Source organism: Corvus cornix, chromosome 3 (assembly GCF_000738735.6).
Source record: "Corvus cornix cornix isolate S_Up_H32 chromosome 3, ASM73873v5, whole genome shotgun sequence".
NCBI classification, from domain to species: domain Eukaryota; kingdom Metazoa; phylum Chordata; class Aves; order Passeriformes; family Corvidae; genus Corvus; species Corvus cornix.
The window spans coordinates 52809530-52832400 of record NC_047056.1 but is presented as its reverse complement, the minus strand read 5'-3'; the positions used below and the strand labels follow the sequence as shown (position 1 = coordinate 52832400).

The window sequence follows — 22871 nt, the reverse complement described above, 5'->3', positions numbered from 1 at the left end:
TTGTACTTTACGATGATACAAAGCCAGGGCTCAGATTGAGTTTATAGTCAGGTTAAGCGACTGTTAATTTGAAACAAATTCTTTGATGGAGCTGTAGTATTACTAGTTACAGGTCTGAGTTTGAAGCATCTCTGCAGGAAACCAAGCACTAATTTCACCTGGAGGGAGGGGTCTAGTTTCTGTAATATCAGGGATACTTCATCCCTTTGTTTCACAGCTTTCATTTGGCTTTCAAGTTAAAAAAGGGATGCTCATCTGATGTGTTTTTTCCATGTCAACACTGAGGTTGTGGTGCTTCTGTAAGAGGTGCTCAGGGTCGCCAAAGCAGATGGTGGGGCTGCCCTGCCCCACACCACATCAGAGGTTAGAGAAGTTCACCATGGAAAGGGACATGCACAACTGTAGGTAAATGATAAACCCAACAAATAAATGCAGTCTTGTAGACCTACAAATGGCCATGAATACTTACAGTGATTTTGAAGAGATGCTGCTTCTTGTCCTACCATGTTTCAAATAACCAGTTGAAATAATATTTAGCTTAAATAATCATTAGCATTTAGTTTAAACTTTTTTTTGTACTTGAGTCACATATATGGCACAATTTAAAAAAAAAAAATTCCGATAGACTGTATTTAAGTTATAAAGATTAATATGTATTACCTGAAAGAAGAGAGAGACGAGACAGTCTGGAAACACTTCAATTTTTTACGTGAAGAAGAAATTAGGATTTGATTAAGCATCCATTCTTTTGTACCCACAGCAACATGCTGTGATGTGTGATTGTACTGATAAATGTGATATATGAGGTCATTTCAGAAACCACTACTTCAAGCTGCTCATTTTCTCTTTGTGTGGATGTAGACATCAGAGTTCATATCTGACTCTGTGGAACATAGGTATCATGTGTGCAAGGTTTGTCATATATTGTGGATGACATTTAAATGATTTGTCCAGCTTGATAAAAATTATCATACTGATCCCTCTTAGCCAAGTGGACTGTACTATACTCTGCATCAAAAGTATTATTTTTATTTTGTCTTTTTAACATCTTTTTAACTCCAGAATTACTCACTCATTAATTTCTCAGGACTTACCTTCTAACAGGTGCATGCAGCACCATAACAGGTATATGGCTTAATATTTCCAATGCGTTGTTGATGCAACTGGAAGACATTTGAAATCATCAATACAGAGGACTAGAAAATGCAGCAGAAATTGACTTCAGGCTTCTCAATAACGTAAACCAAAGTTGCTTCACTGCACATGGTGACATACCAAATTCTCGTTATTTTTTATTGCATGGACAACACTTTACAGCTGTTGTTTTTCTGGCAGGTGATATTTAGAATATAAAAATAGTATATACAATTCTATGTCTGTGTATGGGCACAGTCCACAATGGATAGTTTATAGTTCTAATTCTGCAAATATACCACATAAGTTTTTACATAAGTTCCACTAAAGGCAACTCTTTTTGTCCAGTTACATAAATGTGCTTAATTAGCTGCTGAACTGTGGACCAAAGAATGCATCTGATTATTATCAAAATAGTAAGAAATTAAAAATTAACTCAGCATCTCTACCAAGGCTAGTGTTCTGCATCTAGCAATGGCTTGTAGTGAATACTTTAAAAAAACCCCTCCAAGCCCAGAAGGAGGATAGGGAAACCTAAGTGATACCTCACCTATGCATCCTCATTTCTTATGACATAACTTCAGCTTGAAGAAGTCTGAGCCAGAAGCTGTATCTTTATCTTTTTGTTTTAACTCTTAAAACAAAAAGATTGGCACATGACTTCTATCCATGCTCCAGGCCTAGTATAGAGGAATATCTTCTTGCAAAGTCAATTTTTTCACTTCATCCTGAGAGTTTAACAAGTTTTAGTTTGCTTATGTAACCTGTTTGTACCTTGGCATGATGGTGGAGCTACTGTCTTATATAAAGTATTTATAGTCTGACCTTACCTTTGTCCGAGTTATTCCGCCTGTGCAACAGCTGTCTTTCTGCCTTCAGTATCCTGGCTGCTTTCAAATGTTTCAACATGATTAAGGCAACATTGAGATCTATTTAATTGCTCCACTCATTTCCTTTGAAGTGAAATACTGTGTTTTATACTTCAAAGTCAACATAGTAGACCTTTATACGATTTTGGACACACACTCCTAAACTTGGCAACATCAGCAAAAAAAAGTTTAAGCAGAACTATTCTATTGTAACTTTTAAGTTTACTCTTCAAATTCTAAAAATAAAAATTAGCATTCTACCAGAATTGCTGACAAACCTTAATCTAATGCCCTGCTAATTCCTGTATGATTTAGTGCCAAAGAATACATTTTCACTGCTTCCTTGATGTCAAAGTGGTGTCTCTATATTTATAAAATGATGGGCCTTCCAGAAGCTTATTTTCTGCAAATGGAATCCTAATGACTCTTATTGATTCCATTAAAAAAGGAAGGTGCTGCTTCCTTTTCTTCGCTATAAGCATGTAGATGGCTTTTTTTTATTTGGTCATTGATACTTTGTGGCTTGTACATCACTATTTTTACTAAAGTGTAAGGGATCCTAACAGTCATTTAAACCTTACCTTTTTTAAAAAGGGTTTGCTAATCTCTTGAAAAGTAATAGAGTGACAGAGAGTCACGGCTGTTGGAAAGTACTCTCCTGTTACTAGAAGTGCTCTTCATTAAAATAATCCACCTCATTTATGCAAACTTGGTGTTGTTGTAAATAGCTCTAAAGAGGGATATCTAATTTTAGCCACCAAATTGCCTTCCTGCCTTTAGGCTGACATCATTAACAACAACCTTCAATTTTATAAACTAAACACATTCCACAAGAATCTATTGCAGGTTCTGAGGTAAAAATCACATCTACACAGACCTTTTATTGCCAGAAAAAGAAATACTTACACTTCATAATTAAAAACTGAACAGGACACATAAAAGACAAAAATAAATTGTAATATGTACACATATTAGAAAGGATAAATAGCAAATATATTGTAATACTGCATTAAATGTATGCATATGTGAATTCCAGACCCCCCGTCAATGTTGTGTACACTAATTCAAAGGATAAATAAGTGCTAATATAAGACAGAATTCCTTAGTGTAAACAACGCCACAGGCTTTTTAATAGACCTTTGGGCCAACTTAGAAAAAGCATGTATTGCCTTTCACACTCCATACCACTTAATTTTAATAGTACAGTATTCACATGTACAATTTCAAGATAGTATAAAAAATTATGAATCTAAGAAGCATTCTTCACACTCAACAAAAACAGGCTGGAGACACTCCAAGGATTTCCCTTTCACTTTTACAGGACCACTAGCTGAAGACATACTGATTAATCTGGGAGTTCTTCATCAAAGCAGTGCAAGAGTCCTTAAATGTAAAAAGTTACATTAGTAATCACTGCTCAGGCCTATTAATAAAGACTTCTGTGCCTAATTTAAATTCTGACTTTGGATTCACATTATCACTGCCTGCCATGGATGAAAAAGATAATGATCCCTCTGGTTTGAATGGCAAGTGACAGACAGCAAGGAGTGTTTCTAAATACAGCGCATTTCATTGGATTCATAGTGTCACATTATTTGTCCTTCAAATCCTGTTTATGTATTTCTGGGGATCCAGAGAATGTCAACATTAAAAAACAAAAAAATATATTACTTGTTCTGTATGAATGTTCCATGTGTTTTCCTGAAGCATGCTCACTGGGATTAAAAAAAGGACAGTTGAGTTATACTAGGACTAATTTCTGGCAACTGTATTTACTGGCACCAAAGAAAAATGACAGTTCTTCCTAAAGTACTGATGACATGAGGACTTACGGCTTGCTATCTTTTTAAGACAGGCTGCAGCCACTAAAGAAACCTATGCGCACAGTTGCTTACACTGACTCTCAAGATTTTTTTAAAAAATAATTCTTCCCGCTGGCCAAGTGCATTGTTGAGCAGTCACATCCATTCCACTTTTCTCTGTGGACTGACAAAGTCTCTATTCCCCCAGCTCTCAGTTCTCTTCTCATCCCCCCCTCCTGCTTCGTTGCCCTCAGTCACAACCTATGAAACCCGATGAGATCCCGATAGCAGGCACTCCAGCGATTGTCTTCAGCACTTCCTGACTTGTGGAGCTCTGACGAAGAAGTCCACTGGCTTGTCCATGTTGGGTGGCCACAGAACCATGGTCTGTCTGGACATGGACAAATGCTTCCTGTGGTTCTCTTCTTACACAAATCATTTGTCCATTGACAAAGACGAGGGCCACTTTCTTCATTAGCCTCAGGGTAAGCTGTAGCACACACTCATAATAAAGTTCCAGTGCAATTTCAGGTCTTCAGGACGCAATGATTTCCCCAAAGAAAATTGTTACATGAAATATGGGATGTGATCAGTTATGGACGATGAAACCTGAAAAGATAAATTAAAGAACTTAGAATTATGTTATTTCAACTGACCATGACACTGACCCTCATTCTTCTCCCACAGCTGTTTCCTTTTGTAGCCCAATTATTCCTGATTTTCCTGATCTGTGTTGGTTTACAGTCAGACTTATTATTCCCCGCTGTCCGTCTTGCTCTACTTAGAATACCAAACGGAGATTTGGTGTGGCTCAAGCACTGTCTGTCCGTACCATTAACCTCACAGTGTGGTTCCTGGCACAGTTTTGCTTGGGTCAGCCAATGCTTTCAGGCACTACCTGGGCATGGTTGGGGTTAGCACAAGACAGCAGGCAAGCTGGGTATGGGGGGACATCACCCTGTTTTGAGGTGAGAGGAAGAGGTTAACTGCATTAATTCAAGCTGTGCCAAGCCTGCTGGTCTCAGGGCCACAGAACCGTCTCCAGTCTGTTTTGTTTGCCGATACAGATTTAGCCACAACTGCATCCATTATTTGGGGGTGCTATCAGTAACTATTATCAGAAAAGCTTTTCTAAACCATAAAAGTTAAATTTCTGGGGTTTTAATCCTTGTGCAAAACGAGGCTAATAAAAATTTTGTATTTTCTTTTAAGTAAGCAACAAATTTTATAGCACTTCAGATGCTTTCTTCTTATTAACAGCAATGAACTGAGGCACATGAAGGCCCAAATGTACCTCATTTTTTTTAGGCTTTTAGGTAGGGCATGTACATCACTCCAGATTGCCTGTACGATGGCTAGAGAAGTGGGTTGCTCCAAAAGGTGTCACCAACCTTTTCTATAATAAGTTAGGAACCTACAGCAACTGAAATTCTAAATCATGTTAAAAGTAATGAATCCAAGCAAAACAGTAAGGAGGGCACCACTATATCTCAGTATATCTATCACCAGACATAAATTTCTGTTTAAATGGCTTAAAAGATGTATCTGTCCATGAAGTAGTAAAAGATGCAGCAGCTTTAAAAAGGTGTAAGTAATGATGCATCTACACAATAGATTTACCTAAGTTTTTGTTTGACACATTTCTCTTAACAGTTCCACACATCATCCCTGTAAGTTGATTCAATACCATCCAGGGATGCATTTCTCAAATGAAGAAGGTGCGCACAAAGCCTGACATCCAAAACTATGCACCTCATCTGCTAAATGACGGTACAGAGGATTGCAAAAAACACACAGGTTTTGTATTTGTGTAGAAAAACAATATACTGGACTATATATAGCAATTTCATTAGAAACACTTCATGAACATCTGCTAATACGCTCCTCCCAAGGTTGTATTGATTTCTCTATTTTTAGAAACTCAGTTGCTTGGATTTTGTTATGAAGTAACGGAAAGAATCAGTCTAAATTACTAGGAATGGAAAACCAGTCAATTGACAGTCATTACAGTAAATGATGAACAATGAAAACCAGTGTTCTTTCTTTTCCAAGTTTAATATAAAATTTTAACATTTCAAATATATTGTAAGTACTGATTATAATATTAAAGCATCTATATTTAATCTGCAATAATATAGGAAACCATATACAACAAACTATTTTTGTTTAGTAAGCAGCTTCCTTATTGTCTCAGTCTATCACAGAATAGCCTTTGCTAATCAGGTGCCAATGCAAGTGCCTTTTGGTTTTCATTGTCTCAGTGATCTCCTTGAAAATAACTGAAGTAGGAGAAATTAATTCTCCGGCTAGAGACTTCTGTCTATGGTTTTCTTAAATCGCTTTTGTTGCACCAATCTGATATTATGTAGCAGAAACGACATAATTTTTAGTGAGAAGTCCCAGAGGAAATGGGATCTCTTTTTATTTTCAAAATCCCAATTGCCTTAAAACATCTGCATGTTATTCTGCTCTTAATTAGCTTTTCCTAGTGTTACTCTTCTGACTTCTACGTAGTAACTCCACAACATGACCAGTGAGAAAAAAGAGCATGGATGGGGAACAGAAAAAAAACTATTTCCCTCAGGTTGAAATTCTTTCAGGACCCTACAGAATCATAGCCTATATTTAATCACAATTTGGCTGTGCCTATTTTTTACTCCATTTTTGAAGGCCCTCCTTGAAAAAATAATTCACTTTTTAATGGGTTTGTCACTCCACTAGATTCCTGGTTCAGCTTTCAAGAACCCAGTTGTAATCAGCCTCAACTGTTCTTGAAGCTCATGAAAAAATATCCAATTCTTTTTGTATGAATCATGCCTGTCTGTACTTAGGCTTCAATACTGCAATGCAACTCAAGAAACACAACAATGTAAGCAGGGGGTTGGTTTCTATACCTATTTTTATTGTTTCTCTTGGGATGCTCTTTTTTTAAAAGTAATATTTTTATATATTCTGAAAAAGATATACTACCTGCTACCTAAAGAGAAAATTACATCAGAAGCCAAATGAAAAGATATATCTCCATGTTTGAAAGGGCATTTTCTAATGGTCAGAATGCAAAACTAAATTAAAACCCTGCATCCTAGTTCATCTTCTGGCTTAGGTTTGCTGTCTGTGAAACTGGTTTGAATTTTTAAAAATTAATTTGTTTATGTTGTATCTACACAGAAGTGACTAAATTATTATTTTTAAAACATCCATGTTTTGGTGAGAAAGAAATCACTGCAGTTGTGAAATCAGGCTGTAAAGTAAGAGATACATGAAACACCCATCACCTGTTATGAATTTCCCTTGTGAAGCACTCTTTAATTAGTTGATTCACACTCACTAGCTTAGATCCTGAGTTTGGTTGAAACAGTAGCAGGAAACAGAAGGGACCCAGCCTTAGACAATTGTTTTTATTTGACTTAATTCTCTGTGGAAGCAAAGACATTAATACTATGTACACAATGTTGGCCAACCCTTACATCAAGTTTTGCTTGCTGGTGGCAATTTTCAGCCTTTGTAACTTCCAAGAAAAATGAACACATGCCATGGAGATTACAGGAAGTGTCTCCCTTCCCCTAGGAACAATTCTGCTAAATTTTAAAGCCTGCTAAAAACTGTGGACACTTCAGACCTCTTTAAAATAATGCTTCAGATAATATCTTGGTGTTACCCAAAGCAGAGAACAAAACAAATCCACATTAACACATTAGATGTGGCAACAAGGGAATCTATCTTGTTCCAGAGAAACTGCTGCCAGGAGCCTAAGTGACCCTTAGAAAGCTTGCCAAGACACTGGTGAGCTTTTCAAGTTCAAAACATCATCTAGTTTTCACTTAGCAAATGCATGTACCCAAATACATACTTTCATGAGCAAGGGAGTGCTGCCAGAAAAGGAAATTCCTTTTATTTTGTGTGCTTGAGGATTACTATCTTCATCTGTAAGAACTGATGGGTTCTTTCAAAGGATTATTTTGTAGATTCCCCAAACAATCTTTTTGTACATAGTGACCAATCCATTACAGTCACCTGAACTTCTGTATCAGCTAGAGATGGCATCATCAACACTGGGAATTCCAACAGAATCAGTGGTGGGATTCAAGGGGACTCATGATAGGAATCCACACAAATCATGACACAACTGCAGACGACTTGCAGAAAGGCAGAGGGTTGCTGTCATGCTTATTTCTCACACTTAAGCAAGAAGATGGATTCACCCACCTGGTAAATTGCCGACTTTCCTCATGTACTTCCATTTCTGTGCTTTTAAATTCATTCAGTTCTTTCCGTATTGCTGCCTAATAAACAATAATGATACATGCAACCATAAGAAGTATGAATTTTAAGGAAAATAAAAAGTCTGAAAGAAACGTGGCCCTACTCTGGCAGGTGCCTTACAGTTCCCATTTCTAGTCTCCTTTACTGTAATCCACATCTCACACATTTCTGATCATTAACATGAATTACGTTTCAATTACAGCTGTTCGAAGCACTCATCCGCTACAAAGAAACGCAAAGCATCAAGCACCAAAAGTAAACCAAGAAACACCAAATCAACTGTAACGGGTGAACTAAGCCCACACTGAAAGAGCACTTTTACAGGCAAAAATGGGCAAGGGGTTGGATTGCCCTGACAATCACTTGCTGAGTAGGCAGACAGGAGGGGATTTTATCTCCAGGCGAAGCCCCTGAGGAGCTGGTGAGTCACTCTGCCTGCACAGCCATTGTGCACACAGCAGGGGCCTTGTATCTCCCTTCTGGAGAACAGGACTTCAGGAATGCAAGATGAACAGCATTTTTTTTTAAGTGGAATTAGTCACTTGGTTTGATTACTTCTATGTAAAATAACATGAATTATTTGGACATCTCAGCCTTGGGTTTTCAGTTGGCAGATACTAAAGAACAGCAGAAATTCAGTACACTTTGTAAATGCCTTGTTGCTTACATTAAGACACTGGTAAGCAACTTACTTCGTTAAGTAATAAATAAAATTTCTGAAATATTCTAGTATATACTACAAGAGGTTTTGTTTCTATGCCACACACCTTCCCACCTTCACTGTTAAAGGAAATGACAGTTTATTCTTACTCATTCTTTTCTTTCATTCCTTTAAATAAAGACAGTATCATTTAATTAATCCCTAAAGAAATGTCATCTGGTGTGCATGCCTTTCAGTGCAGAACAGACAAGCAGCATGAGAAAATTATAGCATTACCAGGCTGCAGTCTTATAAATGAGAAACTTCATTTTAAGCAGGGGTGGTCATGTTTAGGTGTAACAGCATGCTTATATGAGGCTGCTGTAGAGCTAGGAAAGAGACAGTGATTTCTGAGCACCAAATCAGCAACAAAGGCAGCAGATCTCCAGCTCTGTAATATAGTTGCAGCACAATTTTCTGCTCCCACTCGAATTAGAAGAATCCTTTCTCTGAGAAAAAAAAAGGACAAGGGAGTTTCCAGGCAACCCCAAGTCTGCCTTTCGGCTAAGGCCAACAAACTTGGGGCTCACAGAATCAGCCTTGGGCACCTGTTAATTACAAAATGAATTGAGACTAAAAACTGCTACTCTGAAGTAGGTAGGAAACTCTATTGTTTTTTCTAGTGTGGTTTACCTGGTTGGACCTCTGTCAAAGTGGAGGTGCTGGGTCTTCTAACCTCCCACAGACTATTAGACAGTGCTCAGCATCTCCCATAACCAACATCTCCAAACACTTCTGACTACATTTTTAACTATTTCACCTTGACTTGATATGATTGTCAGATGAGCTGGCAATCTTTTAATATTAATATTAAAATACAAGCTGAAATAAAATCAGTGCTTCGCTACCCATAGCTAAAAGAGAGTGGGTTCTTGCATACACCACTCTTCATGTCAAGCACATCTCATAAGAGTTCCATAAAGTCCAGAGGTCTTGGTTCACACCCAAGGCTTAAAGAGCTAGCACTTCTGGCTACCTGAATCTTACAGCTTTCATTTCATTAAGTAGTGTAGGAGGGAATTGGAAGAGCGTTTTATGGTAATCTTTGACTGATGTGTTTTTTAAATGAGAATCACAGGATCATTTGTCTCGTCCTTTGTAGTTGGGCAGCAGAGCTATATCAACGGTAGCACGTTAGGGGCAAACTTCCCAAGAAGGTGAACTGCATGCACATGGTCAGTTCCTGCATTGGTGGTTGTGGCCAAGAACCTTGAGGAGGATGGAGCAGCTTCTACCTTTTTTCACTCAAATGAGTAGCAAAAGTAACTCCTGGTAGCAGTGATGCAGACTTTTGTCTGCAAACCCCTACCTGAATTCCCACCAGGAATCAGGGCCACCTTTGGTAAACATTTATATGGCATAGCAAGGATTTAAAAATTAGAAAAAAAATTAGAAATTCTGGCCTGAACTGTCATAATGGAAGTGGAAAATATGCTCTTAATAGGCACCTGAGTGGGTTTTCTTAGCTGCAAACAGTAGATGCACAGTAGTACCATGACAATCTCGCTGTCAGTAGCAGATGTCATTTGTGATGCCGGCATCAAGAGAATGTAAACCAGAGGAAAGCTCCCCAAAAGTGACAGATGAAAGCATTTCCTTATAATATACATTTGTCCCTTGCCTTGTCTGCAGGAGTTAACCTGGCCCAAGGTTTGTCAGCACGACGGTCGTAATCCGGAGATTCCGTGACCTCCACATACTCGTTAAATCGAAGGATTCTTCTTGCTTGAAGTTCAGCCACTGTAGGCCTCAGGCTGAGCTGTAAGTGGGAGGCAGAAAATAGTATGCTTAATAAGATGAAATAAAATAAAAGAGTAGGTATGATGCAATCTCAAGAGAACTTTAATGGTATTTCTAAATAGGGTCACTTTCAGGTGTCTAAAAAAAGGCACCATCCTGGGAGTGCTGTGCAGGAATGGGGAGGCAGAATAACCTGATTTCTTGAATTATAAAAATAGTCTTTTTTGGGCAGGTCACAGAGAATCATGACAGTTATCCCTGGAATATTAATTGTGACTTTGCAACTGTCACTGCATTTACCCCACTAGGCCATTTGCATTAATGGTTATACTGTGTTAAAACTGTAATATGAAAAATATGTGAGATTAGGAGGTATCTGCCTAACAAAAAAAATGGGTTTGACCATCTAGGGGTCATTATGATGCCAAATTGTTTCAGTCACCTCAAACAATATTCACTTTAATTAACTAAGGATGATCATATGAAGGAAACTGTAGTTTTACAGAGAAGGGCAGACCAGGGATACTTATGAAAACTCCCCCCCCATCCCCTCCCAGAACAGATCCATAACTGCTCCATTTCCAGGGACAATGAGCATGATCCCACCTGCAGGAGCTAAGACCACTGATGTGCTTAGATGAGCAGTGAAGGGATTTCGTAAGGCTCACATTGTTTTGCTGCCCTCTCTGCTGCTCCAGGGAAGAGTGGATCTACAGGTGTGGCTACTCTTGATCGTACATGACAGGGGTGGTCATGCTACAGAGGAAATGTGTCACTTATGTCCCCTGCTTAGAAACATCAATATGGCCAGACTTGGTATGCTTCTCCAGGTGTGGGGAACTGGACAGGATGGACTTGGCTTGTAGTGCTTTTTAAGCAAATTTCTAATCTGGGAAAATGACTGATGGACATTTGCAGCAATGTCAATACACTCATTTTTACATTCTTATAAAACATAACTCTATGTACAAAAATACACAATACAAAAAAGCACATCATCACCTTTCTACTGAGTCTACGTTTTATTTCTCTTTTGGCTTCCTGTTCCTCTTCTTCATTCTTCTCTGTTTTCAGAAGAGATAAAAAGGAGTGAATATTTAAGTATTATAACTGCACATACTGTATTTCTCTTGGTTGAAAGCTTCAGAACTCCAAGTCCTGGCTCATGTTTCCTCATATTTCTGGATGATGCCGCATGTGTTGTTTGCTTTTTGGCTTTTGTATGCTCTCATTCTTTTCCCTATCCGCATTTCCCCTGATTCTGTAGACATCTCAAGTCAACTGTGGGTCATGAGCACAGCAAAGAGAAGGTGCCTGTCATTTCCTTTCTGTGTACCAGCAAGCAAATTCCCTGACAGAGTTCCCTGATGTTTCAATTATTTATTCGAACATTAAAATCACTGTTGCTTTTACTTCCAACATGCCATCTATTTTAGAATAAGAGTCTAATTTTAAATGCCAAGCAGAAGTTTGCTCTATTTGAATTACCCAAGTTTCTTCTACTGCGACAGTACACAAATCAATGACATTTGTTTCACTGTCATTTGTTAGTGCATATTGTTTTTACTATTTAAATTTTCTTTCTGGCTTTATAATGGGGGCATATGACCCAGCACTCAAGCCCTCTTGGTTAAGGGCCACTGGCTGGACCCAATGAATGAGTACAGCAGAAAATGATGTCCATTTTTGGAATGTATTTGGGCATATGAATGAAACTATTTGCTTTTAACAAATTTCTGTTCTAACCAAACTTGATTTCTTGACTGCCAGTGAAAAGCACACTTACAAAGACATGTTCATGTGGGCTCAGCATGAAGAACAGTATTTGCCCTTTCAGTCCACCTCTGATGATTATATGCAAAGTTTTGTGGTTGAAATATCGCACCTAGAGAAATACGTAAAATTCTGATCCTGTTTTATTCATGTTGGGGATTACAGACTCCTCATTACAGTTCAAGGCTAACTATAAATTTAAAGGAATTCATTTGTTCTGGATACAGCCAACTTGCATAGATGAAAAGGGAGTTTTAAGTCCTGGTAGAGTTGTATTTGCCCTGTTTCCTATGGCCAGCCCCCTGTGTTAGTATAGGCGACCTGGCCACAGAAGAGTTTCTGTATAATAGCTTTTACACTGGAGACAATGCTACAACAGGACACCTCATGGTACTTGCAGATATCCTTTGCTTACTCGAACACTTTCATGTAAGGAGAATATCAGGGAAAGGAGGAGAGGACAAATTATAAAAATGACAAAGTAGGAAGGGAAAAAGTAGGAAAAAGGCAATGCCTGACCAAGATCTGCTCCATGAGAAGACTCCAACACCAATGTCAGGTTTCCAGGAGCAATCACACAGGCTTGCTGCCAGGATTAGGTTAGATCTCATGCTGCTGCTGATGTTACTGAGATACTGAAACATGGATGTAATTTATGGTTTATTCATTGCTTTTCTCTTAAATGGAAAGGAAATGGATAGCCTGTTTCCATAGAGGAACTGTAAATGGACTCAAACTGAAGAATGGAGAGTTAGAGATTAAACTACATTTTAATTTTTTTAATTAATATATCTGTCAATAAATAAGTTGGGTGTATTTAAGGACTTCTAACTTTAAAGGATAGCTCTCCTCATAATATCCTCACCTAAAAAAATCAAAAGATCTCTAGCTATTTTAGGACAGAAAAATCATCTGCAGGCTTTTGTTTAAACATCCTGTCTTTGCAATCAATAGACACAGTAGCTGAGGTAATTAAACACAAACTATTACTTTGGGGTTCCATTCACCTGGGAATCATCTGACATAAAAAATTTTGTCCCTTCATGAATGGAATTGCTTAAGTCCTACCTCGGATACTCTCCAGTAGCAGCCGTAGCAGGAAAAAAGGCGACTGAATATACTTATCACTGTACCGCCCTTTTCTTAATTTAGTTTGTAAAATATGCTGTGCATTATTCATATCTTGGCATTTCTTTGCTATCTAAACCACAGTATCTCCTAAGAAGCAGCAATAAGATGCTTCATGTAAGAAACAAGAGCTCATGCTGCTTAATGCATACCTTAAGGAAGAACTACCAACAGCATGGCCACCTGAAACACTGTTTCTCTGTATTTTGGGGGAGGATAAAATACCTTAAAAAGCTTGCTCTAGGCATTTAGGAAGGTTGAAGGTTAGCTGCCTATCCCCATGTCCCTGTGGGTAGCAGATGACTGCACACTGGGACGGCTGGACAAGGGAAAACCCCCCAAAAAGGGCAATCATCTTAGCAACTGGGCAGAGGGTCTGGGCACCCCTTGGAGCAGGCCATCAAGGAGGGCTGGCAGCTCATCTTTTGGAGGACAATACCAACAGGAGGCACCAGGAACTTCCTTAGATCCTGGGCAAAGCAGGAGGGGATCAAACCCATGAGGAACAGTCAGTCTTCTGCGTGACAGGTCAGGAACAGGATGTGTTTTATACATTCAAGTTGGTTTACTTCTAGGAATAAAACTTAAGAGCTAAAGGAAATGGACTGAAATCTCATGGCTGCTGCTACAATACTGAATCTGCTGTTTGGTACATGGGCCCCTGTCTCTGGTACTGACTTGTACCTAAAGCACCAATTTCCCAGCTCCAGCCTGCTGAGCAGAGTCTTGCTTTAAGCCCGGTGCTACAGAAACACTGCCTGGATACAAATCCCTATGAACAGGAAAAACTACAGTGTGTTTTTGGTCTTTTAAGGTAAAAGTTTTGAAAGTTGCTGTAGGGAGTTAAGAAGATGTGTGGTGCTAAAAATAATGGGTCTGGTGCTCCTGGTTCCTGTAGGTGTTGTGGAAAATTCCAGCCAGACGGCCAAGATTTGGCTGCAGGTATGAACTGACTCAGTTGGCCAAACAGGAACATATTAATGCACAGGAACACACTTATGACTGCTTTCCACCTTAAAAGCAGATCTAATCTGTGTGATGTTGAGAGAGAAAATATAAACACAGCGTTCTCAGCTGTAAGTCCCCTCCTCAGATGTCCTGCTGCTGCCCTACTGGCAAAGAACCAGCCCAGTGAGCGTCCTCTGCTTGCAGAAGTCTCTAGATCCCAGCAAAACTATGGCTTCCCTCTTTCCCTGCCTGCAATTCCTAGGAGGTCAAACTGGGATTTGACTCCTAATTGAAACAGTTTTGTTTAGCATCACTTATTGTGGCCGTCAAGTTACATAATCCACCAGTCAAAGCCAAACAAGCAGCTTCCCTGTCATCTATACATTATTCCTCCTGCAACTTTTACCACATTAAATCTAGTCACCTTCTGTTCTGTGGGACACTTGTTTTGTAGCAGAAGGGGAAAAGAGAAGAGACAAATTTTCCTGCCTGAGGGCTGCTCCGTTCTTGACCAAAAAGTACTCCTGGAGCATAAAACTGAACTTTCCATTGTGCCCCTATGGGATTAGCTATGTTTAGACTTCTCTGTGGGCTTGCTAAGGGAAGAGAAGGAAAAGACAAACAAAGCACTTGCTTCTTGCAGTGCTCTGAAATGCACTAAGCAGTTTCTCTTTCCTGGTTTTACAAGCAAAGATAACCATTAATATTCCTTAACAAGCATTGAGAGCTAAACCCCTTTTATACAAAGCCATTACTGGCAAGCATGCAGGTACACTGTGCAAGAAGTTCACTGTCCCTTACAAATACAGGAAAAAAATACAGTTATCTTAATCTGAAATTCCTGGAAGACTAAAAAGTTTCTTTGCCATAATGCAATACTATAAATACTGTTGGTTCAAAGCCAGTACACAAGAAGCCTGCCTTTGTAAAAAACACAGGTCTTCAAGTGGACTCCTGAGTTATCGTAACTTTGTTTTAGTGTGGGAAGTCTCAGAAGTCTGGATAGTTTTACCCAAACAGTTTTTATACAAATCCGCTTGCAATGTCTTGCGATTGTACTTGGAAACAGGATTTTCAGTTACTGATTTATCTGGAAATATTATCAAAACAAAGCTGCTTGCAAAACAGACTTCCTCACTGACTGGAAATACAAAAAAAAGAAAAAAAACCGGATTTTTTTCTGAACCTCTTAGAAGATTTGGGCTGAACTTAATCCTGAAGTAAACATTTGGACCTTTACCAACCTCAAAGTCTGATAAATATTACTCAAAACAATACATCCCCTTAGCTGCAGTTTACATACACACAATAATATAACTCCTTCTCCCTTTCCACTGGTTAAAAAATATGAGGAAGAAAACTTTATGAAAGAAACCCCAACTTACTCACAAAAGCTGACTACACCAAAAAGACATTTAAGACATGTAAACATTTTCAAATGATCCACAGGAAGGAACTGCAATAATTTTGATGTAAAATATGAGTGCCTTAGGGCTTAGAGAGAACTTGCACCCTGAAAGGACTCTGAGTTACACTGTCATCACACAATGTGGCTTGTTTTTGGTTTGCTTTGGTTTTTACAGATCACGCTTAACTTGAAATATTTTATATCTCAGTGATGAGCAAAAAGCAAATTCCCCATGTCCTCACCAGGGTCTCTGTGATTTTTTGTGATTTACAATTCTGCTTCCCAGCCTTTATTTTTCACTCTCCCTGGCCTCTTTAAGACACCCCCCAGCAGCAGCAGGAGAGGATGGCAGGAGGCACTGAGTGCAAAGCCTGGTGTGCTGCCAAAAGCTTAAAGTAAACAAGCTGAAACAAGAGAGGAAATCTATTAACTGCTTTCCAGTCTTGAGCTACTTACCACAAAACCAGTGAATGGAATAAACACTGGCAAAAGGGATAATAAATACATGGCAGGTTCGCTGCTGGGTTGGTAACCTCGAGATAAGTGAGAAAGAGCAATAGGGGAGCCCAGCTGGTGCTCCCAGCTCAGTGGCCATGTCGTGGCCTACCAAAGATGTTTTGAAATAACATTTCTTACATAGTTCAGCATGAGCAGTTTGTCATATATAAAAAAAGTTCTTATTTCAAATTTTATCTTTTATCTATGCATTCAGAAATTACAGTTTTAGAAAGTCTATTCACATTATGTGGTGGACAGGAGTCCCTCATCCCTCTCCTGTGCAAGCATGAACTGTAGCTTCCCTTTTCAGTAAGACTTGGCACTATTTGGCATTTGAGAGCTCAGAAAACAGCAACAAGATTTTATTAGCATTTTGTTATCAGGATGGTTTGCCTGAAAGCCAGTAATTGCCCTCTCCCTGATTTGCTGGCCTGAGCAAGTGACAGAGTCATCAGTCCATGGATGCTGTCAGGTGAACAGCCCATTTTCTTTCCTTCCCATTAGCATGCTACACACCAGGGTTGACACCAGGGTTGCACAGATGAGCTCCAACTTTTCTGAACAATTGCTGGAAATAACAGCATTATACCAACTCTTTCATCAGGTGTGAGAAGTTCTCATGCCTTGAGAGTTTTTTTTTTGTTTGCTATTTGTTTGATTTTTGATTTATTGCTACAAAGTGCCTTTTCTCAATTTATTTCTTCTACTTAACCATCAAGTACTAGCTACCTCTGCCAGATGGACACAGGGCTAGATGGAGCTGGGCATGGCAGCTGTTACACTGTGTCTTTAGGTAACATCTGTATTATGGAAAGATTCATAAAGAAAGATAAAATAATGCATGTTCTGAAGAGTTTGCCAGCCAAAGAACAAAAGTAACGTAAGTAAATGGCAGAATAGGTATAAAGGGTAAACTTCCAATGTACTTCATTCCTCTGCCCTTGACTATTTGAATTACAGACTTTTTTTTCAGCAGGGATATGAGGAAGGATTAATCAATGGGAAGGTGTTCAGTGAGAATCTCATGCAGGTTTCAGTACAGAAGACATTTATGTCAGCAGTGAATATGAAGGGCAGCATGCTGAAGTAGTTGGCATATACCTATTGACTTTCTGCTGAACACTTTGCCTTTCCTCTTTCTAATCCTCCTTCTAACCTCTGCCCTTATATCTCACCTTCACTTCCTACTGATACTCCCTCCTCCTCCTCATAAAAATGAGGTGGAAGGTTAACCTAGAACTACTTCTAAAGGCTATCCAAGTCATTCCTGGTCTTTGCGACCAGCTTCAAGAAATGGGATTGTGGCAAGCAAAATTTGGCATATTGAAAGTGTTGACACATTATTTTCCAGAACATCATTTCTCTCCAGTCATGGATTTTCTAATACTGCAGCAACAATGATGGGCTTCCATTTGAATCCAACATATGCTCCCTTTCTAAGTAAATAGTATATGAAACCTGAATGAAATACTTACGCTTCAGGATATTTCTTTGCTCTAGCTCTTCAGTTGTGGGCCTCTGGCTAAGTCTCCTGTGAGAACAAAGTAAGTGATTGATTTAAAACCAATAAATGACATATTAGAATTTGCAATACAGCTTAAAAAGTGTAACTTCCACAAGTAATTTCCAGGCAGTTACAGTAACTGCTCATGTTACCGGAGTGGCCATTTGTTTTAAAAGATGTAGTGTTGCCATTCAAACACAAGAATACTTGAATAATATTACAGAAGTTGTACCAGCATATTTAAAGTCCTCACAGGTATAATTTTATGAAAGAATTCATAAACCTTTTTTGTTCCCAAGCATCATCACTACAATCAGTTGTGCAATTGTTAGATAATTCTCAGATATTTTGAATGAATTTTGGTATTTTTGATATTTTGAAATCTTAATAAAGTTTTAAAAAAAAACCCAAAACAACAAAGCCCATAAGCTGTTCATTCCTCACTAATTTGTACATACAAATTGGGAGCTTTAACCGAAACTTAATTTTATTTAGTTAGCTAAATATAACAACTGCCATTACAAAAAACTCCAAACTGAGATATTAATTTTCTGATTTGTACAGGGGAGAACATGGTTGATGTTGTCTCTGTGTTTACTAAACAAGTCCACTTGTTCACTTGAGGAAAGGAGCAAGAAAAATATCGGCAGTAAAACTTATTTTGCAGATGTGTTCAAGATAGATGTCCCTCTGTCCCACAGCACTCACACAGTCTGCTACAGACTGTCTTCAGCCTCGTGACACTTATCCAATTCAAGTCGTGCTTGGACTTTCAGATTTGTCCCAGAGGACTGGCAGGTTTACCACAGGTGACCAGTCCCAGCTGTAGGAAGTCCCAGGCGGGGGCCTGTCCCAACCCAGACTGAGCTGTGGGAATAGATTTTCCACTGGACCTTGATGCTGCCAGGTGCTGACCACCATGGAATTTTTAAGAAACTGGCATCAAACTTGGTTGTGATTTTGAGTATGAGCACAGCCCTGATGCATACAGGTAATGTCTCCTGCCACCAAAGCAGAGCTGTGTACGGTGCATTTCAGCTCTCCAGCAGAACCCACAAAGCAGCTTCTGCATTCCAGCTCCCAAGGGAGGACTGACAAGCAGGATGTGATCACTGGAGCTGGGATTTGTTCAGGAAAGCAGTGATACCAACCACACCTCTTTATTAGCAGAAGAAAAATTACCCTTGGGCTCTACACAGTAGATGTATCACTCTTACAGTTCAGTACTGAAATAGCTGCCTTGGCCAGACACCCAGTTCACAGAGCAGCTCAGCTCATCTTCTGGGTGTTATGCAGGGCTGCTGTGCTCTGTACTGCAACAGTACCGACTGGACTACCCTGTATCTGGAAATCTCCAACAAACACGGGACATCCTCCAAATCTGGACAACATTCCTGAGCCAAACAGAAACAAGGACAGGTCTAGCAAAATACAGACATGCTGTAGTCTATTCTCAGAGACCACAAAAGCCAAAATATACATGACGATTTTTTATTAAAAAGCCTGTAAAAGGCAAGTGAAATTTTTTTATGCAATGTTCTCAAGTTCAGAAAGAGAAAGTAACATATATCCCATAGCAGTTTATCAGCTTGAGAAAGACATGCCTCAGAGGTGGGCACAGAAAACACTAAACACTGATCGGCTGAACTTCTTTTGCTGGAATCAGCATATGAATAATGAAGGAATTGGAGAGCCAGGGGAGAAAGGGGAGGGTCAGAAGGGACAACATGCACAGGCATGCTCTATGTGTCAGGAACTACTGCTCTGTCTGAGATGGGTATACAAGTGGAAGTTCTGCTAACAAATTGGAGAAAGAACCTGAACCATGGCATTGATTATCGTGGACTTGTTCTTACCCTCTTCCTCTTCTTACCTTTTTTAACCAAAGTACCCAAAACCCTAAAAGCTCTCAGATTTTGTTTCTTGCAGGACAAAAAATGTATTATTGACAGTTTAAAGTTTTGTAAGAAATAAAACCACCATTTTCCAGACAGTTGTACCACAAAGATCCTGCAGTGCTTATTGGGCTGCATTTAAAACATTAACCCAGTGTTCTCAATTCTCTTCCTCCACCTCCACCCAGTGAAAGCACTTTTACCCTGAGACTGATACCTCACTAGCTTCGTTCCAATCTGATGTCTGATTTCCTGCCTCTCCTCTTCGGATGTACGCTGCAAGATGTTTTTGTCTTCTAACTCTTTCTTAGATGGTCTGTTGCCAAGTTTGATAGCAAGAGTATCCCTACGACGAATTTTACTTGCCAAAGAGCCTGAGGAAAGGAAGAGTAAGGTAGATTTAGTTCATTCATGCTCAGATTACAGACACAAACTCTGAGTAAGAACTTTAATACCTCCCCAAAGCAACCTTGGTCCCACATGCAGGAGAGGAATATTAATTAACATCAAAAGAAAAATTTTAGCTCCGTTCATGAAAATAAAAAGCTAAAAGGCTTGGAGGAAAAAGCTACCAGACAAATTGATACAAACATCACTTGTCATTTATCCTAATGATAAAAATGACAAATCTACACTAAAATGTCTTTGAAGTCTAATACATTACAGGTTGGCTTATTTATCTGCTTAGTATATTTAGCAACCTGCTGCTCTTTTTCTTCAGCCTTAAATGGTTTAGTCTCATTCTATCATCATTTCCCTCATTCTTTCAAATTTTTTTTCAATCAATTACCACTTAGTTCTTTGATAGTGCTTTCCATCTCTAAGTTATTTGTAAATTAAAACAAAAAATACAGTTTAGAAAAGCACTCTGAGTGTTTGTAAAGTAACCTAGGCAGGAACCCCCAGACACTTAAGCAATCTGTTCTCCATAAAACTAACACAGTAGGGACAAGGGCCTTGCAGCTAGGCCAGCGTTAGCTTCAGCCAACTGTGGAAGGAAGGGCATTTTTCACAGCCTTTGTAGTATTTCCCTTGTGTCTTGACATTCTGACTGAGGTGGTTGTGTGCCCTAGGTTGGCAGATTTTCACTATGTAAAGAAGTTTGGTAAGACCACAGGCTCCAGCTCACTTCTCATAAGGCACCGTGCTGCTGTGTGAATACATGACCTTTCGGTTTCTGTCACTTTGGGCTGTATTCAAACCCAACACAGTACTGCAGAAGACTTCAGCCTCTTGAGCTACCTGGCACTTCACCTTCTCCTGCACCAGTGGCCATGACAGGAAAAACAATGTTCGTTTTGCCTCATCCCACTTTGGTACACTGGACCTTGGTGTTTAGGCCTTCTTTGCTGAGCACAGTGAAGCACCTCCTCCAAAAAAGATGTGAGCAAGGCTCTCAAAACCATGGTTTGATGGTGATTTCATACTGACACAAGGCCACCCTGGAGGAGGTAGAGGGAGGGCTGCCCTCATTCCTGCTCCTGACAGCCTGCTGCTGCCACCTTCTTTGCTCAAGCAAAGGAGAAACCTTTGGGTGAGCTGGATCAGGGAAACACCAATTCTACTGAAAATCAGCTCAACAACAGGTGCTACTGCAAAAATAAACATGAATTCTAGCCTAAGGAAAGAACATCTGGGAGCAGGGATTAGGCAGAATGGGGGCAGGACAACCCCTTCAGCACAGCAGGGCTTCTGCCCAATTAGGGCGATGATTGAGTCATGACCCCGGATGAAATTTCAAAGCTGTAAAACTTAGATGCAATCTACTGTGATCTGCTCTGTCTGCCAAGGTTGCTCCAATGCTTAAAACATCCTGATCAAAGAGGAACAAGTGACTTTCAGACAGTGAAGCTGCTGACAGATGGGCTTCCTCTGTCATCCACCACACCTGTAACTCCCACAAGGAACTCACGACATGGGCAAGCCAAATCAATGGCTTGCAATGCCCTAATGTGGAGGCCTTGTTCCACCCTCATGTCCTTCTGAACCTGTTCCTCCCACCTCCACTCTCCTCTGTGCAATGCTTGATCTGCTCTCACCTGTACACAGGCCCCCAGCAGGTTTCTGATCATGATTGCCTGGGAGAAGCAGGATACTCATTTCTCAGTAGTGACAAAATACTAAATCTCCTAAAACCATTCCCTGAAGCCATTCCCCTCTTTGCCTCACACTAGCATGGGTCAGGCATGCTCACATAAATCAATCTGAAAAAGGTAGCCTGCAGCTTCTGGGCAGGATGCTTACTTTCAGAACTTGCATTTTCATCATCGTCATCGTCGTCGTCATCATCTGTGTACAGGATTGGCCCGTCCGAGTCCGAGTCACTGCCATGGCTCTCTCTGCTACTTTCACTCTCAGAAGGGGCAGCAGCATCAGAAGCCTCCTCCACTAGCTCAGAGAATGCTTGATCTGGGGCCTCCCCTTCTTGGTCTTCTTTGGTAGCCAAGCTTTATTCATGAGCAGATAAGGTGACACATTATTGCAAGCAGACAAAACAGAAGTGAGAGGCAGACTGAATAGGCAAGTACAAAAATAAAAGTTCTGTTAATGAAAGTAATTACTTTCTAAAAAACATACATATATAAAACATTTATAACATATGCAGATATGTATATATATCTATGTATGTACGTTAGGAAAAAGGATGCAAACAATCTGGAACAATGCACTGTAAAGACTGCATTAAGACAAATCCTAATTGTTTTTTATTTCTTGTGGCGTGGGACTGAGAGAGAAAACAGTTCATAAAGATGAGGGTGAGAGGAGCAAGTTGGAGAGCAGATGGGAGTGCAAAGTTTCCTGGTTCGGAAGCATAACCCTATTTATTGTGAATACAGTTTCACTGCAGGTGAGTTCAAAATGTCCATGCCCATAACTGATGAACATGGGGATCAGCAGCAGATTGCCTTTTGCCTTGGGAAAATCTTTATGTAAAGGAAGGGTAGAGCAGGGGGAGATGCAGCACTGGAATGTAGAGCTGGCAACAGATGTACCAGCAAGAATTTAAAGGAAGGTCTCTAGGCTACTGGCATCTAGACTAAACCCTCTTGGATTTATGTAAAAGATGCTGATTTTTGTGGCAGGGAAGAGAGAAATTAATAAGGCAGTTTCATTTTTCTGCCAGCTATTTTGCTTAAAAAATGTAATTATGACTTTTCTCTTGACCAGTTTTTACAGTACCTGAGATTTAGACAAGTTACTAGGCAGCG

At 39.6% G+C, this 22871-nt stretch overlaps 1 protein-coding gene across 5 annotated transcripts in view; it reads right to left on the bottom strand.

The window, feature by feature from the left end:
- Window positions 1-1049: 1049 nt before the first annotated feature.
- Window positions 1050-22871, bottom strand: part of PHACTR2 (phosphatase and actin regulator 2) — a 132858-nt gene continuing 111036 nt past the window's right edge. For all 5 annotated transcript variants that reach the window (XM_010400062.4, XM_010400053.4, XM_010400076.4 and 2 more), the window contains 7 exons: window positions 21907-22109; window positions 19880-20036; window positions 17739-17794; window positions 11511-11572; window positions 10390-10527; window positions 8012-8088; window positions 1050-4414 (listed from right to left, as the gene is read on the bottom strand). In XM_010400062.4, coding sequence (XP_010398364.2) covers window positions 4399-4414; window positions 8012-8088; window positions 10390-10527; window positions 11511-11572; window positions 17739-17794; window positions 19880-20036; window positions 21907-22109 — 709 coding nt within the window. In that variant the 3' untranslated portion in view covers window positions 1050-4398. The remainder of the gene's footprint in view (window positions 4415-8011; window positions 8089-10389; window positions 10528-11510; window positions 11573-17738; window positions 17795-19879; window positions 20037-21906; window positions 22110-22871) is intronic.